The following is an 18,717-nucleotide window of genomic DNA, read 5'->3' on the forward strand; positions in this document are numbered from 1 at the left end:
ATTCCCAGCTTCTTCCAAAACTACTGATCTGCCACTACCTTAAAAATTGTCCTTAGGAGAGGGCTGCTCCGCGTGCCATCATTTGTGGAAACCTATGCTTTCTGCTTAAAAGAACAATCCACCTGAATTCTAGCTAAGCGAAAGAGTTGCCGGGCTTGATTAATGCTCCCACCTCCTTTTAGCCAAAGCTGGCCTGGGCGGTTTTCCAGTGGAACTCTTTTTGCTGGGGGTACTCTGAGCGCTGTCTGCGGGGGCGACCCCTCTCAAGCCCTCAACGACCACTCGAGCTAAACGGATCCGGCCCAGCATCGCCAGTCTGTCAAGGCTCAAACTGACAGCCTGGGTTTCATCTGAGGACTCTGCTGAAGTCTGATGAGGAACGGGTTTAGCGGGCGAACTGCTGAAAAGAGAAACACAGACCTGAGAAACTTGCAACTGCAAGAGGCTTAAAGCAACTCTCAGTCGGAGATCTTGCATTAAAGGGCTTGCACGCATCGTCCTGTGCGTTATTCAGCTCTGAGCACCGAGCTCCTTAATCCGCTTGGGCAAAGAAAAGCAAAAAGGAGAATACTCCTAAGATAGAATCCCTGGAAGATTTGTTGCATCCAAATAATGGTTGGTCTTGTGAAGGTAGTCCTCGCTTAATGACCACAACTGGGACTGGAATTTCGGTTGCTAAGCAAAGCGGTCAGTAAGAGACTCTGACCCGATTTTACGTCCTTTTTTGCGGTGGTCATTAAGCAAACCATGTGGTCGTTAAGCAAATCACATGGTTTCCCCATTGATTTTGCTTGCCAGAAGCCAGGCAGGAGAGCTGAAAATGGTGATCACGTGATTATGGGATGCTATGACGGTCATAGATGTGAACCGGTTGCCAAGTGCCCAAATTGTGATCATGTGACCGTGGGGATGCTGCAACGGTCCTAAGTGTGAGAACCGGTCATAACTGATCTTTTTCAACACTGTTGTTAAGTCTGAACCGTCACTAAACGAATGTTTGTCAAGTGAGGACTACCTGTATTGGTGCACCCCTTGCTGTGCTTAACAGATCAGTCAAAATAGTCTCCAGCACAAAACCAAACCAGGCACATTATCTTTCATCACGAGATTTCTCGAACTAGCAAGGGCACAGGAGCACAATCCGAAACACTTTTTCAGAACTGAATCCAAAGCACTGAACAGCCCAAATGCCAATGTGGCTTAGGCGGAGCACACCTTAACGAAAAGCAAAAGAGGAAGGAAGTGCTTTGGGCAGAATTCTAGAGCATTTCTTCTTTGTTTCTACCCCTTCTCTCTATGGTCCTCGTCTTGCTTCATCTTCCCACAGCACTGTCTCCTCTCTGCTTCTGCTGACACTAAAGTCGGAGGCACCCCTTTCTTTATCGGGCTGCAACTGCACCAACTGAACCCACAAAGCGGCCCCCAAACACCAATGGTGGTAAACGGATAGGATGAAAAAGCAGAGGCACATTTAGCGCTAAGGAGGGCTGACGTCCATTGCGGCAAAGGACTCTACAGTATCGTTCCAGGCAAAATTTTTATTTTTTGTACTGAAACAGGAGCATCAACCCATCTGGGCAGAAGCTCCAGCTGGCAGAAGATGAGGGTCCTGGGGAAATCGTGTTCTTTACTGACCAGCAGAGACGTCCTTTGAAAACCCACAAAGGTCAGGTTAAATGATGGGGTCTGAACTGGAGCAGGGCTTGACTGGTGCCAGGGCAGCATCAGAGGCAGTAAGAGGCTCCACCACAGCTATTTTACCTGGCTCTTGTCCCTGAGGCCTTCGCTCCATGCCTGCAAGGACTCGACTCTAAAGGCTTTGGTGACCTCTGAGGTTTTCTGTCCTGCGGTCGACTTAGTTTTCCAGAAGGAGCAGCCTCCTCCTCCTCCTCTTCACTAAGGACGTCACTTAAGCTGCTGTCAGACTTCTGAAGAAAATAATCAAGAAAAACCAGCATTGTTTTAAACAAGGCAGGGAGAGCTTGCGGAGTGGGGCTTTTAGGGTTCTTTCCAATCTCTTTACCAGCAGCAGCCGTGGGAAGCACCTCCACTTTCTTCTGGGTAACGAAAGAATCTGTTGCGCCTCTGTTTATATGTGCACATTTCTTCTCCGGGGACTCATCAGGGTCTGTGCACACATGTTGCCTGGATGTGTGTGTGTGTGGGGGGGCGTAAGTGCACTCTCCTCTGTACCGCACCTGTGCTTGCGTGCAGGTGTGCACTGGGAAGTATGGCGTGGGCTGTACAGGCACCATTTTGGGTCATGTGACCAGAAGCAGGGGCAGGTGGAGGAAGAGGAGGAGGAAGCGAGGGGCTAAGAATGGAGCAGTTGCTTCAAGCCCCCCACAACTCCCCTCCTGCAGGGATTCAGTGGAACAGTTTTTGGGGATTCTTTTTCCTCCCCAGCCAGAACTGGCCTGTTTTCATATTCCGTCTTTTCTTTGCTGGCTCCTCCCACCCCCCAAACTTGGTCCCGTTCTGTTTTCAGAGAGTGATCCTGCTGATAGACAAAAAAGCAGAGCTCTGACACCATTGTGTAATTTTTCTCCAACATTCTGTGGGTTTAGAAAGAATAAAACACGCTCGCAAACGGCCGGTAATAAAACATTATCTTTGACTGGTTCAGTTCCCTCCAAATCTTCATCAACATAGCCCAAATTCCCCAAACAGCTGGATTTTAATTGCTCTCTTTCACCCAGACACATTTCCTGATCTTATCCATCTAAAAGCCAGTCTGCATGATGGTAGAAATTCAAGATATGATCTCATATTATCACAGGTTTGCCAGCTCAAAAGAACAATTCCTGCCTCTTTAGGAAGGGCACTCAGAGACACTTCAGCCACACATATTTACTGACTTCGTTAAGTTAGAGGAGACAGGAAAACTGCCATTTTTTTGGCCTCCTGTGGTAAGTCACAAACTTCTACAAGCAACCAGGAAGAGCAGCTTTATTTTATTTTTAGGCATATATCCTGCCTTGTATCCAGGTACTCAAAGGGTTTCCTTTGATTTCCTCCCCAGAATAATTCTGTGAGGTAGGTCAGCTGGCAGAAAGTGGAAATTCGTAGGCACTCAGGGAGTTTCCAGGGCTGAGGATGGATTTGAACTACTCCAACACTTTGGCAACTGCACGACACTGGCTCTGCACAGCTGTTTCTTCGTCACTCGCAGGGCATGAAGAAATCATACCGATGTCTTGGCTAGCAGAAAACACGCTGTGGACTAGCAAGCCCTTACATCTGCTTCTTAGCTTATGTGGAAGATAAGTTAGACGATTTGCACAACCAGTTCCGCCAAATCCAACTGGCAACAGATATTCTGGACCAGAGGAGTCTGATGCAGCTTCTAGTCCAAGAACTTGTGCACACAAAGAAAAAAAAACCTGCAGGAGAATGGTATCACTGCCTTCAAAACAGGCGGGAGGCGCTGCGCTTACCCTTTGCCAAAAGACTGTTCTAGCCAAACGGATGGTTTGTGGTAATGGAGGATTGAGTGGCTAAGAATTTTATCACAATAAAACAGTTCACCCACACACACACCTCTGGTACTTACTTGAGCTGTGTAGAACAAATTTTCTAAGAGACTCTGGTCATAGTGGGGGTCATTCAATTCACTGTCATATAACTGGCTCCCAGGGGAAAGAGATTCTGGAGGAGAGCCTGCGCCATCCACAAGACGGACCGGAGAAAAATCAGAACTGTGGATAAAGAAAGAAGAAGTTCTGTATGTGTCCTGTGACGGCTGGTAGAACCTACATACTATATTATCCTGTGCACAGGAATATCCTTGAGAGACAGTGTAATGGTTGCCTATTCTAAAACACCATCAGACTCATGAGCAGGAATTCAAAGGTATCTGATTTATTGAAGAATAGTATGCAGGATCACAGAGAAAGCTGAGAATGATGAAAGCGCGCCAAATTCACACTAAAAACCCTAGGTGCAAATGAGATCCCTCCCCCCATGGAATCTTCCCCAAGTTCACAATCCCAGGTGCTCCTAACGGCTTCTGATGGTCTGCGGGAAAAGGCCTTGAGCAGAGAAAATACCCCAAACGCATTCCATTGTAAGGAATACAGATACAGAGCTTGGTACGAGGTCTCACAGCAGCTCCCTCCCAAACAGAAACGCGCGTCAGCGCCATGGCATGGGAAACATTACGGTGTATAAACTACATTGAATCAGTGAACATGACAGACAGTTACAGAAAGGAAACTGGAACAAATCTTTAAAACAGACCACATTTACAAGAAACATAAATATTGGAAGTTTCCTCAGACAATTTTTCAAATGGGAACCAGGGCAATATATTTTACCTGCCCAACAGGAGCTCAACTGCTTTCTTTTCAGCATCCAAATCAAATTCTGAGCATTCATGCCATGGTTGAAGAGGGTCTTCACCCATGAGGCCAGGAGTTGGTCTCTTAAGAGTTCTGGATATAATATTCCAGGAAAGAAAGGAAAGGTATTCATGAAGAATCGAACAAATATCAGAATCAAAAGCATTTTGCAAAGTGAAAACGCTATCGTTTAGAATCAGGTTAAGAAAAATAATTTACGAAAGAGTCCAACAGGTTTTTCAGTGTAGTCCTATAGATGTCTACCTAGGAAAAAGTGCAACAGGGCTTCTACAGCACTGTTGCAACAAAAGTCCAGTGCTGCTTTTACACAGGAAATGGGATATGAAATTACAGTCTTAACTGATTCAGACTGTTTTAAAGTACTGTTTAGGTTTGGGGAGGGGGGGTTGCATTTGGTTTATGATGTCTGTTAAATCTGATGAATAATGAAGACTAGTAAATAAAAATGCTTTTAATAAATAATGAATTAACTTACTGTTTTTATTCTTTTTAAAAGCTAATATCGAGATCTATGTATTTTTATTCAAGGAATGGTCAGGATGCCAGAATTACTGAGGGTAAAGAAGTTCTGGCCCTGTGATGGCCCTGACCTTATGGAACAGCCCCCTGCCCCTGGCTTACTTCTTACTGGTTTTTTGAAAGGCACTGAACACAGTTCTCTTCCAAGAAGCATTTGGGTGCTAACGGTGGTGCCAAGGTTTGACTTTTCTGTTTTCGGGGAGACCATTTTATGTGGGAATTGCAGTAGTTGAGGACACGACAGAGGTTATGATATGTCCGTATTTTTGTCTCTTGTAAGCTGCCTTGACTTGATCCAACTGCGCAACACACAGCCATACGTAAACAAAGAAACAATCTAAAAAGAGGAATCTACCTGTCACCTTACTTGAGATGGCTGGCAAAACTCAAAAGCAGCCCAAACCCCACCCTAGAGAAGCGGCCACGTGGCGCCTCTCATGTTTGCAGAATGCTGAAAATACGATGCCAGTGAGACAGCTACCGACAGTCGCGACAAGCCACTGATCAGAACGCACGGACACAAACTGAAATAGCGTAGATGCGCTATTATATGGAATGAAATGTGTATCTCTACACTCCTGTTGGCATTTTAGATTCTGCCTGATGCAGAGATTATTGGAATTAGCAGGCTGCCTATTTGTTAATAAATAGGAGTGCAATAGCAAAAATCAAGGGATGGGTTTTGCCTCTCCGTAGAGTTGGAGATATCAAGTTACTCTGAAAAACACGACAATATTCAAACTCTGTTGGAGGCACCCGGTACCCCATTTTGTTTGGGACACAAACCTTCCCACTTGCCCACCCAAACTCACTTTCCAGCTTGTCGGGAGAAGTCCTGCTTTACGGAAGGTTGACCTTCATGCAGTTCTATGACAGGACCTGGCCTAGACTTCATGGCGGACACAGCCATAGCATTTCGCAGCCTGTTGCCTTGGTCCAAAAGGGCTTGAGGAAAGAGCAGAGAAATGAAACCCAAATTAAAAACAAATACCCACTATGGCTGATTGCAATCTCCTTTAGAATCAGATGCAATATGGCCTTTTTTAAAAAAAAAAAATTTAAACACTGTAGTGTTTTACACCAGCTTACCTGAAAGGAGATCCTTTGTGGCTGGATAGTTGCAAGAAAGAATGCGGACGGGAGGGGAGCTTCCCTTGCCTAACATAATTTGCGCATCTTGATCACAGCTGTTGGAAAACATTTTTTGTGGCTTGGAATCATTTGCATTCAAGATCTCATTCGGGTGGTGTTGAGCTCCAGAAACACTTCTTTTGATATTCTCAGAATTCTCTTGGAAGTATAAGTGATCTTTTCCCCTATTTTAAAACGTAAGTGCCACAGAAAAAATTAATTCAGACTGACCCAAGATCCCCGCAGCGGCTTCAGACGTTGACACAAGTTAGTACGTTATTGTGGCAAGAGGGTGTAGCAGAGGACGGCACACAACGACTTCACTCACCGGGCTACGATCAAAAATAGAAGGAAGACAATAAGCAAGGAAATTCTGAATCCTAAGGACCAAAGCGAAAGCTTACAGCGAAAAGGAGAGTCAGGAAGAAGCACAGAAGAGGGAATGGCTTTTGGCCGATATCAAGCTTCACAGAGCAAAACCTCTCTTGTCTACAGGGGTTGGAAAGACCCCAACCAGGATGCCGTACTTATTGATCAGAAAAAGGAGGGGGTTGGTTACAGCTGAGTCCATGGGGAAGACTGCTAACCTGGAGGCTGTGTAGCCTAGAACCGGCAAAGTCCTGTTGTAAAAGGGCCTGAGGCCAGACCAGCCTGTGGGAATAACAAAGCACGGGGGTCAACCATTCTTCACCCTAGCAAGGAACTGTCTATTGTGATGCAGGATTGGGAAAAAGCAACGTACGATCTGAACCTTGGCCCTGCTTCATACAGACCAGGGTTTCTCCACCAGGGTTCTGTGGCACCTCGGGTTCCGCAAGAGGTCACTAGAGGTTCCCTGGGAGAACACTATTTAAAATATTATTTCAAATTCTGGCAACTTCACATTCAAGAGGTAAGTTTCATTCTTTGTTTTTAGTTTAAGAACACGGTTAATGCATATCTACAGGCCTACCCATGAAACGAATAGAATAATTTTGTAACTTCTGGCCTATATCTGAGTCTGAACGCACAGGGGTTACTAGAAACAGGGGTTCGTAGAACACAGCTGTTCAGGTTTGCAGCTCCCCCATTTTATCCCCTGTTGCTAGGCAGCATTCAAGCAAAGGCAACAGAAGTTTTTATTCTCCTTCCTCCGAGTTCCTCCTGGGATGACAAGCCAATTCCTGATTTCTCACCCTGCCTGTGTTCTTGGTAACAGGCAGAAAAGCAGCAAGATCAGAGGCGTCTGTCAAACAATTCACAGTGGGAGAAGAAAGCAGCAGCTGAGGCCAACGCTCAAACGGTATGAAACGACCCTTTGAAGGAGGAGGAGGTGACGTGCTCCTGCTAACGGGTCAGGGTCTGGTTTATCTGAGAATTACTTCAGGACACACTGGTAAAATGTTCAACTGCAAAAGCTGAAATGTCAAAATTTTCATTCACTTGCCCAAAGGGATGGTTTCGCTGCCAACATTTACAACATTTACCAACATCTCAATTTGGACCAGCAGCATTTTGAACTTCAGAGACAGCTACGTGATTAGATGTGATTACAACGCTTGGCAGTCAACACCGATGGTGAGCGATTTGGGGGTCCTCCTGGACTTGCAGCTCCTGCTCAAGAAGCAGGGGGCAGCATTGGCTAGAGAAGCCTTTACATAGATTCTCCTTGTGTGCCAACGGTGCCCGTTCCTGGACCGGGCCTTGCTCAGAGCCACTCACCTTGGTCCCTTTCTGACTGGATTACTGCGATGCGTTCTACATGGAGGTGCCCTTGAAAAACATACGGAAATCACCACAGGTCCAGAATTCAGCGGCACATGCAATTCTGGGTGCTCCATGGTTCGCCCATGTTGCACTGCTGTTGTGTGAGCTGCACTGGCTTCCAGTTTCTTTCCGGGTGCAATTCAAGGAGTTGGTTGTCACCTTTAAAACCCTGCGTGGCACAGGGCCAGATTAGCAGGACCGCCTCTCCTGGAGTGTATCGCCTGTTCTACCAGGTCAGAAAGGGTGGGTGCGCTCCAGGTCCCGTCCCTTAAATGTTGACATACAGTGGGACCCAGGAACCATGCCTTCTCTGTAGCAGCCCAACTTGTGTGGCATCCTCCCCAGTGAGATCCGGCAAGCCCCCACCATCCTAGCCTTATTAATGTAATGAATATAATAAAATATATAATCTATAGAGCCCATCTGGTGTAGCAGTTAAGGCACCAGGCTGGAAACCAGGAGACCGTGAGTTCTAGTCCAACCTTAGGCACCAAGCCAGCTGGGTGGCCTTGAGTCAGCCACTTTCTCTCAGCCCTGGGAAGGAGGCAATGGCAAACCGCTTCCAAAAAACCTAGCCAAGAAAAGTGCAGGGACTTGTCCAGGCAGTCTCCAAGAATCGAACATGACTGAACGGATTAAAAAAATATTAATATAATATAATAATATACATTTTATTTTATATATTTTACACACACACACACATTAAAAGCATGGCTATCCCATAAAGGCATGACAACTTAAACAAGTTTTTCTCCCGAAGACAGTCAATATGTATTTGCGAACCTTTCTGAGATATCAGACTGACTTTTTAAACCCCGGTTGACAGGAAAAAAAAATACCTTGGAGTAGTTGCTCTGCTGCTGCCCACAGACTCTCTTCCAGGAACGTGTGTGCTGGCTGGCTTGTGAAGCTGGGACGGAACAAGGCAGCGGCTCAGGTCCGCGGTTTCTTTGCTGCCGTTCCTCATATCTGTATTTGGGACTGAGCTGCTGCATTCATACACCTCAGACAGAGGTTCCAGAAACAGAGATACCTGAAACGTGGCATTTGAGAACGCCTGTAAGAATACCTCCCAATTCATACTGCATCTAATACGCTGAACGCTTACAATACTTTTTGTGACCTCTCACTGACCATTACAACGGTCTTGCAAGATCATAATTCCCAGGAGAGCCAGTTTGGTGTCGTGATTAAGGCACCAGGCTCGGAACAGCGACTTCTAGTCGCACCTCAGGCACGAAGCCAGCTGGGTGACCTTGGACCAGTCCCTCTCTCTCAGCCCAGGAAGGAGGAGGCAAGCATAAACCAATTCCAAAATCTTGCCAAGAAGACCGCAGGGACTAGTCCAGCTAGTTGCCAGAAGTCAAAAAGCTGACTCAAAGGAGCAAAAAAAGAAAAAAAAAGATTCCCAGGAGAAGCTGGGAGACAATGGCTTGCTTAAGGCTACCCAGAAAATTCATGATTCTGGAGAGATTTCCATTTTCTAAGCCCCTGCACAACATACAACAGCCCTTTGAGCTGCCAACATCCGTATCAGGAACCTGATTCCAAACAACTGATTCTCCAAAATGTTGATAACCCTCAGCGGTACATACTGGCTGTTAATCCATGAAGGGTACATGTCTGTCAGCCTTGGAGACTCTTCAAGACCCCCTCCTTCCTCTCACTGTCTGCTTTTTCTCAGGTAAGTGAGAAAAACAGGAATGTCTCAAAATGTTCTGTGACCAGCCACTCACTAATTCTCCACGGCCTCAAAAGTCTGCTCTAGAACATCAAGACTACCACTAATTATCTTGTGTGCATTTCAAATTGATCACTATTTACAATACTTGGAGTCGATGCAGGGCAACAGGGGAAAAAAATGTTAAGGGAGGAAGGACTTCTGAACCACCTGCAGCTCTCCCATCTTTTCAGATGACGGTGAAATGATGGTGAAAAATCCACTGATTGGGTGGCTGGGAGAGAGTTGTGCCAACCCCTTGATTTGAACCCGTCCAATTGGAAGATGATCTGATTTGGTCATTATTTCCAGGATAAGAGCCCCCATATCTGTAAGAAGCAAGCAAAGAAGCAAACAAAAGATGACCAGCTTGGTCTAACTGGATAAACAACGTGTGAATTAAAAGGGTGTGAATCTACTTCGAAACCATATGGAGAAAAAAAACCACAGTTCTATTACTTAAGGCACCCTAAATGCAAACTTTGTTCCTCACTTCCATTGACCACGATGGAATAAGAAGCTGAGATGGAGAGCTACGCCTGGACCAAGGGATGGCAGGAGGGACTGGAGTGAAATGGATGTGAAGGGGGATAAAAAAGGCAATGGCCTTTCTTCCCCACTTTAACATACACACCCTCAGGTTGTACACGTTAAACTGCTCAGCCGAGCATTATAATCTATGAAGTGCTCTGCAGCTCTTGTTAAGAAACAGTTTCTGCCGGTGCAACCGCCTACAACAAAGGGGGCGGAGCTTTGACTGCACGGCGTGGCTGCCATTGTGATGTTTTTGACTTCCCCTGATGGACACCTATTTCCACCTGATATAAAAATGAGCAGATATGCCAATGTCATTGGTTGTGATGTCTCATTTTAGGCCATTGAAAGTGACTGGTGCGATTGGAAGGGGAGAACCTCGACTTCAAGGGAATCTCCAGGGTCAAGGATTCCAGATTTACAAGTTGCAGCATCTGGAGAGCCAGAGGAGGAAACAGTGGATCAGACCAACCACTGGCATAAAGCAGTGGATAGCCCCCAGCCCCCTAACAACACTGAAATTCAGCAACAAAGCAGACAAAATAACAGTTATTCTTGGACTGGTCAAGAAATACATTAGCACTTGGGAGAGCAGCCATGAAGACCTTGGAAAAAATATCCAAATGGCATGATGGGTCTCGACCTACAAAGGTTAGAACTGTGCAAGCCATGGGATTCCCTGTATGGAAGCAGAAGTTGGACTCTGAAGAAGCAGGAGAGGAAGAGTATTGATGATTTTGAACTTTGGGGTTGGAGAAGACGCCTGAGAAGACCGTGGACAGCCAAGAAAACAAACCGATGGATCATCAAACACATCAACCCAGAGGTCTCACTCGAGGCGCAAATGACCCCAGCTCAGATTATCCTGCTTTGGACATGTTGTGCAAAGACCCAGCTCTCTGGAGAAGGCTGAGAAAGAGGGAAGGAAAGGACAACTAGCAGCAAGGGGGACAGACTCAGTCACAGTGGTGATGGGGGCATCATTGTAAGACCTGAAGGACCAGGTTAGGGCCAGATTGTCATGGAGAAAACTTACCTATGTGGTCACTAGGAGTCAACAACAACTTGATGACACTTAATCAATTCTTGACTTGAGGGCATGTGGTAGGAACTACTGGGCCATGACAAAAATGGCATTTACATTATATTTAAGAATAATTGTAAATTGATTAAATATAGCTAATATTATTGTTCTCGACTGTTATTCTTCTTTTTTACACTAAAAATAACCATTTTGCGGTAACTTCTGGAGGACTTCTGTGGACTGGCCACATCCTCGTGGGAAGGCACCTCCACGAATCTCATCACATTTGTCCCATGGGTGCTCGAGGCCCCCCCATTTGACAAGCCACCCAATTAATTGCAAAGAGCCAGCTGTACCTGTCAAGTAGGATGCAAACTGTTTTGGTCCACATCGCACTGGGTAGCAGGTAGTGGTTTTCAGTATTTTTTGCTCAGCCTGGGAAGCATCCTGGGGAACGAAGACTGTACCATTGGAGGTTTCTCCCCACCACCTCACCCGAACGAGGGAGGAAGCTGGTGGCTTGGCAACCATCCATCGGATCTTGCTAACGGTCAGTTTCAGGAAGCAGCGCAGCTGTCCTTCCACAAGAGGTGGTAAACTTGTAGAAGGGGAGATATCATTGATAGCTGCATAGGAATAATAGAGCAGAGATTATATTAGATTAGCCTTTCTCAACCTTTTGACTCTGGAGGAGCCCTTGAAATATTTTCCGGGCCTCGGGGAACCCCTGCCCATTCAGGCTCAAATAGAGGCCAGAAGTTATAAAATTATTATATCCGTTTCAGGGGTGGGCCTGTATCTATGCGTTAACAGTGCTCTTAAACTGAAAATAAAGAAACTTACCTCTTTAATGTGAAGTTGCCCAAATTTGAAATGATTTTTTTTTAATAAATCATGATCTCCCAGGGAACCCCTGGCGACCTCTCGCGGAACCCCAGGGTGCCACAGAATCCTGGTTGAGAAACCCTGGATTAGATAATCCAAGGAACTGATTCACTGAGATTTATGTTTCACCTTTTGGGTACTTACAAAGACCCACACAATACTATATCTATTTGTAAAAACATAGTCTTCCTTAAGTGACTTCACAGACTAACAAGCCAGCTTAGTGTAGCGGTGAAGATGCTGGGCTAGAAACTGGGAGGCGGTGAGTTCTAGTCCTGCCGTGGGCATGGAACGGCTTTGGGCCAGTCTCTCCCTCTCAGGCCAAGCCACCTCACAGGGTTGTTGTTGCAAGGAAAACAGGAGGCTGAAGCATTATGGACACCACTCCAAGTTGCAAAAAATAAAGGTGGGATATTAATTTTGTGGGTGTGCCTTCAAGTCAGTCTTGACTCCTGGCGACTACGTGGACAAATCCCTGCAGTTATTTTGGCAACCTTTTTTTGAAAATGGTTGCCTTCTCCCTGGGCTGAGAGGGAGGGACTGGCCCAAAGTCCCCCAGCTCGCTTCATCCCCAAGTCAGGACTCGAACTCACCATCTCCCGGTTTCTAGCCTGCTGCCTTTCACCACTCCACCAAAGTGGGTCTCCTTATAATACATAAAAATGTCATTTTCCAGAAGTGGTTTGCCATGGCCTTCCTCCAGGACCTTTCTCCCCTGCCCTCTGGGATCTCCTGGTGGTCTCCCATCCGGCTCTTTGGCTCCAAAGGCGAAGCAACAGAGCTGGGAAACCATCTGCAGCAGCAGCAGGAGAGAAAGGGCAAACCATCACGCCTTCTGCCTTCATCGACGGCGCCCCTCCGAGCATTCTGGGAACCCGGGGCACAACTTGGCCCAGGAAGCGGGTTGTGGGAACGCGAGGGGGAAGGACCCCTCCCCGAGCCCGGCCGGTCCTCCTTCACCCACCCTTCCGCCGACGGCCAGCCGCGGCCCTGCCCGGACAGCCCTTGCTCTTCTTCTGCTTCATCCTCGTTGCCAGGCCCGGATCCGCTGCCTAGCAACGGGCGCCGCCGCCGCGCGGCCTTCTGGGGAAATGGCGGGAGGGCCGCTTGGCCGAGCGGCCGCCGCTTCAACTACGACCCCCAGGAGGCCTTGCGAGAGACCTTAGAGATACGAATTCGAAAGTATAGAAAGCTTCAGCTTGTTTCAGAGGAGGGTACTTCGACGTTGGCAAGTTTAAGATGGCGTGGACTTGATGTGTGAATTTTAAGAGGCAAGACTTTAGGCTGCCCGGGAATTCCGGGAGTTGAAGAGCGCACATCTGAACGTTGCAAGGTTGAGAAACACCGTCATAGAGTGAGAAAAAAAAATTAAGATCGCTATTTTGGTAAATATCGAAGTACGTCTTTGTCTCCTGTTTACGGGGGTGGCATCTCTACGGGAAGACCGCCTCTTTAGCCGGTGTCCGGGGAGGAAAGCCGCCTCCGCCACCTGGTCGCCTTCCAAGAGTGTCGGGTAGGGCTACAGCGCTCGCCTGGCCCTGGAGCATGGGAGTTGTAGTCCAACTAAATCTGGCCGACTGGCAAAGGTTCTTCTTCCGACTATCGCCCCTGCGTCTCGTCTCCAAGCTGCAGTAAAGTTTAAAGGCAGAGGTGCGTCTTTGTTCGGACATCAGAAAATGATGCAGATCCTTGGCAGCATCCCAGCAACCGTTAGAGGAGCCGAAAGCTAGACCGACTTCTCCGCACTTCTCCGCCCCATGGGACTCAAAATACTGCCTAGCGTGGCGCTGCCTTTTCCACCCGTGTCGGGTTTCCTTCGCCCCCCGCCCCCTTTCATCTCTCCTTCGGCCTCGCTTTGCTCCATGAATTGGCATGCAGACGACTGGGCTGTCACGCTTCTCCCTAATTATAACGACTCAAATTAAAGACGAGACCATAAGGAAGGGGGCGCATATCTCTCTAACTTATTATCTCTATGGTTCCAGCCCGTCTCTTCGCAGAACAGCCTCCGCTTGGGCTCTAGGACTCCCTTTCCGAACTCCGTTTCCCAGGGTGCACTCCGAAAACTTCCGGCATGCGTCCAAGAGCGTGCCCCGACCCCGGCGAGCGGGACTGGGTCTCCCGGCATGCCGCGGGGCAGGAGCTCCTCCCTTCCGGCGAGCGCGGCGGGGCTGGTGGGAGCGGCGGGCCGGCGGCTCCTTCTCGGAAGGCGGGGGCCGGATCCTCCACGCCCCACGGCCGCTGCGCTGCTCGCCGGCCCGCGTTTCCCTCGCCATGTCCGCCCTGGAGAAGCAGCTGCAGCTCGGCCGCCTGCCCCCTCGCCCCCCGGGCCCCGCGGGCGGCAGCGGCCAGGCCCCTCCCAAGATGCGCATGGGGTAGGAGGGGGCGATGACGTCACGGGTCGCCGGGGCGAGGGCGGTGACGTCATGGGGGAGATGGGGAGGCGGGCGGTGACGTCATGGGCGGCAGGGGGCTCGAGGGAAGGCGGGGGGAGCGGGAGGGGGCGTGCCCCGGGGGAGGATGGGGGGGTTGTGTCAGTGGGGGGGCGGTGAACCTGGTGCCCCCCGAGGTTCTTGGACTACAACTCCCATTGTTCCCTGCCAGCACGGCTAGTGCACCCCAAGGCCCTTCCCCTCCCCAAATCATATGATCAAACCAGATAAAAATCCGGTCTTCAAAGTGAGATTAATCTATGGGAGGGTCTTCCCCCCGCCCAGCTGGACCACTGCCCATTTTGCCCCCTTGGGTTCGGAGTGCCCCCCCAGAGGAACCCAAAGGCTTTGCCTTCCCCACCCCTGCTGTCACCCGTCTGCCTGCGGGGCTGCCTCTCCCGCCACCCCCAGCAGACCAGGGCCCCTCTCAGACCCAGGGCTGGACTCAAGACAAGCTGCCTTGGATGGGGGTGGGGAGGAGAAGGGGCACCCGGCCTGGACTCCCAGCCCCTCCAGCCCGCGTGGGGGCGACCCTTTCCAGCGAGGGCCTGGAGGGCAGGGGCTGCAGGGGAGCTGCCCTTGCAGGGGAACGCCTGGGGGGCTCAGTCAGCAGAGGCGTGGGGGCAGGGGGGAGAGCAAGCCCAGTGAACCCGCCTCCAAATCATGGGAAAAAGCGCTTTGGACAAGGGAACGACCGTCCCGTTTCTAGGCCGCCTGGACACTCTCTCACCTGTCTGTACTTTCGGTGGAGCACGCTATCTGCGGGCTCTCACTGAAATGGGCGCCAAAGGCAAGCGGGGTGGGCATTCTTGGGGTGTGAAAGTTCCATTCCTGGTGTTGAGTTTTGCCAGCCATTTTCTCTGGCTCCTTCCGGAGAAGTAGGCAAAGTTGAATGGCAAGCCGAAACAAAGATAATTACAGCACAGTGAACTACCAGTCTTTTAAAAGCAGGCATGTGCCCTATTGTGCTTTGTTGAACCTCTTTGTTTCAGCTGCTTTGAGGGCGTGTGATTAGTCAGAGGGAAACCTAGTAAAAATTCAGTGGATCAGATATCTTAGATAACCAGCTCTCTAATACAGCCTCTGCTTTTAACCATGGTGGAATATTTATGGGGCCATCTGGGGAGAATTGTATTAATAGTACGTTTTTGTTTCTGTGTTTTTTACCCGTTCTTTCTTTCCTTGTTTTATGCTGCAAATAGGGGTGGGTTTCGAAGACTTTAGATAAATAAATAACAGAAATGGACTTGTTAGGGTCCCTTGTCCAAAGCAGTTTTTCCAATGGTTTGGAGGCCCTGGGCAAAATGGCTCTGTATTTTTTGTTCAGGGTTGCCATGTTTTCACTATGGCATTTTTGTGATCTGTGAGGAGCAATGGGTAGTAAAAGAGTCTAGTCCTAGTTACTCGTGAAAAGATTAATAGGTTTGTTGAGATCATCACTTTGTTGCATTTAGGATCATGGTCTTGTACAAAATGTGGTAATCTCTGCCTTACTGCAAAACTACAGATAGTCCTCATATAACAACTATTTGTTTAGCGACGGTTCAGACTTACAACGGTGTTGAAAAAAACCGCTTGCGACCGGTTCTCACACTTAAGACTGTTGCAGCATCCCTGCAGTCGCGTGATGACAATTTGGATTCTTGGCAACCAGTTTGCATTTATGACCATCGCAGCGTCCTGTGATCATGTGATCACCATTTTCAACCTTCCTTGCCGGCTTCTGGCAATAGGGAACCATGTGATTCGCTTAACTACCACATTGATCGCTTAACACCCGTGGTGATTCGCTTAACAGCCACTGCAAAAAAGGTCATAAAATTGGGTCAGATTCACTTAATGACCACTTCGCTTAGCAATTGAAATTCTGGTCTCAGTTCTGGTAATTAAGCGAAGATTACCTGTATTTGTTTTGCCCCAGTGACCTAGCACAGCTCCTTCACTTGAAATTACCTTGGTAAAACAGAATTCAAACCTGTTAACCAAAATCCTCACTTAGAAACAAGCAACAATTTGAAACCAGCAGAAATAAAAGCTGCATTTAAAACAGAGTTTAAAGCCGCTGTAGAGAAGTACAAATCATTTTTGCAAAATGCTTTAGTGATTTACTGGCAGAACCTTTACAGGGATGGAAATAAGCACAGCTCACTGTATACACATCCTGGTTATATAAAATCTGTAACATGGGAGATGGCATGACTTTTTCCATCTTTTTTCCTCTTATCTAAAACAAGCCTCATATTTTAGTCTATCCTTAAAAAATCTAAATGTTCCCTCATTCCTTCAGGGGGGAAAGCCTATGAAGATACGTAACAACTAAGTACCTTCTTTTGTTTTTCAGGCCTGGAAGGAAGCGTGATTTTAGCCCAGTCTCTTGGAACCAATATTTTGAATCCATGGAAGATGTTGTGGTTGAGACTGACTCCGGCAAGGATATATCCTTTTTTGGGCCTTTGGTTTATCCATTCCATTTGCAGAATCACATTGTGCAGTGGTTATTTAAAACTAAGGATTCTCCCAGCTCCATCTATGATATGTTGGTCCTCTCCAAATGGTGGTGGCTTTCAAAACAATTGTGCAGAACAACTGTAGGCCCCTCATAGCTTCCTTTTTTTTATACAAGAAGAAAGCTATGGGTCTGTAAGTCACCTCTGTAAGTTAATGGCTGCAACAGTCAGTGGTTAGACAGCTTATTTTAAGTGAAATGTTGTGTGTATATGATTGTGGTCTTCCATATGGTGAAATAACCCACATCAAAGCTGAGAGAATTGTGGTGGCTTTTTTTAAAGGCGGCGTGGTGCAGCTTGGGTGATACCTATTCCTGGCTTTGTTTCATACATACCACCTCTTTTCCTTCTCTGTTCCTGGATGTTAACTCTGAATAGGGTTGATATGTGATAGGAATGGGGCGTATCCCTTGCACACAGTTCCATTATGATAATATTCTAAAATCTGTAAACATCTTGTATAAAATGAGCCTGTGTGGGTGGAGAGGGGCTTAGAGATAATCTTAATGAAGGAATGCACCAACTGTTAAGTAAAAACAGCTCAGTCCTGGGAATGAAGAAATGGTGAGAAAGAAATTCAAGATAACTCTGTCTTGATCCTGTTTGGTATAAGAGGAGGCAGAGGGATATTCTGGCAGACTGTCAAGATTCTGTTATTATGCCCTTCAACAGGAAAGTAGCATTCTTGAAAATCCCTGCTGTGTCTGTTTCCCAACCTGGCCTATCTCACAGGGATGACAGTGGGCTATATTCAGGATGACCCTCCTGTATGTACTTCCAGGGATGTTGGGGCAGAATGACATTTGCACTAGGCATTTGAGGGCCAGGACTGTCCTCTGTAGCTGCCTCAGAATCTTTGGCTGAAGTAGGAACCACGCCTGACTGTCCCTTGCGGTCGTTCCTTCTCACCAAGGCTTATAAAGTAGGAATTGTGATCCTTCCACCACTTAACCACTTGTGTCCAGGTGAATTCCCTGTATAAAACTGTGCTTTAGAGCTCCTTATTCGCTCTTGCGTCTGTCTCCTTTAGGGGAGGCTGGCTTAAACAGGGGCACTTCCCATGTATCTCTGTCTTGTTCTGTGGACTTAACCCCTGTGGGGTGGGATCCATCCATTTGGGAGACAACGTCCTATTTCTTTGTGGTCCAGTGTTCCCATTTCAAGGAGGCAGACTTGGGTCTGTTTGAGTTAGTGGTTCTTTCAACTCGGTGGGTGCCCAGGCAATGCAGCAAGTGTAGTCAAATGCCTGTGGAAGAGCGGCAGAAAGGATTAGTTGAGAAATCCTTTGCTTGCTTGCTTGCTTGCTTAAAAATAAGGGCTACCCATTCTGATAGAAAAAGTCTGGGCATTAAAATCTTCCATGCCAGGATGGAAACAAGGAAGCCCTCTTTGGTGGCTGCCCCAACTCTGAGAGTTTCCTCACCCTCTTTCTTGACTGCCATCCAGTATGATAATCGGTAATAATCATAGTGATCATCAGACGCTGCTTGTAGTAGTTTTATATCCCCCCCCCCTTCCCAAAGCTCAGGCCTTTCTGGAGGAGGCTGTGTCACGTCCTTAACTGTTCATACACTTTTCGAGTTTACAGGAGTGGCTCAGAAGGACCCGTGCTGCTGCTCCTTCACGGCGGAGGCCATTCTGCTCTCTCCTGGGCTGTCTTCACTGTAAGTCCTTTGCTCCGTTGTTGCTGGTGCTTGGTGTCCTGACCACAAGAGGCAGATCCTTTCCAAGGACTGTCTTCTCCAACCTGGATTTAGCATTGACCATGCTGTCTAGGTGTTCTGGGACCCCAAAACCCCTGATCTGGAAGGTGCCTGGGTGAAGAAGCCTGTCCAAGAAGTTAGCAGTAAAGCAAAGG

At 47.8% G+C, this 18,717-nt stretch overlaps 2 protein-coding genes across 4 annotated transcripts in view; one reads left to right on the forward strand and one right to left on the reverse strand.

The window, feature by feature from the left end:
* The window catches only part of C2CD3 (C2 domain containing 3 centriole elongation regulator), a 66,355-nt gene extending 53,274 nt beyond the window's left edge, over positions 1-13,081 (reverse strand). Inside the window, exons 1-10 of the mRNA XM_063305998.1 lie at positions 12,885-13,081; positions 11,392-11,661; positions 9,649-9,806; positions 8,597-8,790; positions 5,970-6,196; positions 5,693-5,825; positions 4,317-4,433; positions 3,554-3,698; positions 1,762-1,928; positions 173-400 (exon numbers count right to left, since the gene is read on the reverse strand). Of these exons, the coding sequence (XP_063162068.1) occupies positions 173-400; positions 1,762-1,928; positions 3,554-3,698; positions 4,317-4,433; positions 5,693-5,825; positions 5,970-6,196; positions 8,597-8,790; positions 9,649-9,806; positions 11,392-11,661; positions 12,885-12,945 (1,700 nt within the window). The 5' untranslated portion in view covers positions 12,946-13,081. The remainder of the gene's footprint in view (positions 1-172; positions 401-1,761; positions 1,929-3,553; positions 3,699-4,316; positions 4,434-5,692; positions 5,826-5,969; positions 6,197-8,596; positions 8,791-9,648; positions 9,807-11,391; positions 11,662-12,884) is intronic.
* A 997-nt stretch (positions 13,082-14,078) lies between these two features.
* PPME1 (protein phosphatase methylesterase 1) overlaps positions 14,079-18,717 on the forward strand; it is a 170,904-nt gene continuing 166,265 nt past the window's right edge. For 2 of the 3 annotated variants that reach the window (XM_063306009.1, XM_063306008.1), the window contains exons 1-3: positions 14,079-14,295; positions 16,694-16,787; positions 18,431-18,523. In XM_063306009.1, the coding sequence (XP_063162079.1) occupies positions 14,195-14,295; positions 16,694-16,787; positions 18,431-18,523 (288 nt within the window). In that variant the 5' untranslated portion in view covers positions 14,079-14,194. The remainder of the gene's footprint in view (positions 14,296-16,693; positions 16,788-18,430; positions 18,524-18,717) is intronic. The other variant, XM_063306007.1, reaches the window with a different exon arrangement.

Source organism: Candoia aspera, chromosome 5 (assembly GCF_035149785.1).
Source record: "Candoia aspera isolate rCanAsp1 chromosome 5, rCanAsp1.hap2, whole genome shotgun sequence".
Lineage (NCBI taxonomy): Eukaryota > Metazoa > Chordata > Lepidosauria > Squamata > Boidae > Candoia > Candoia aspera.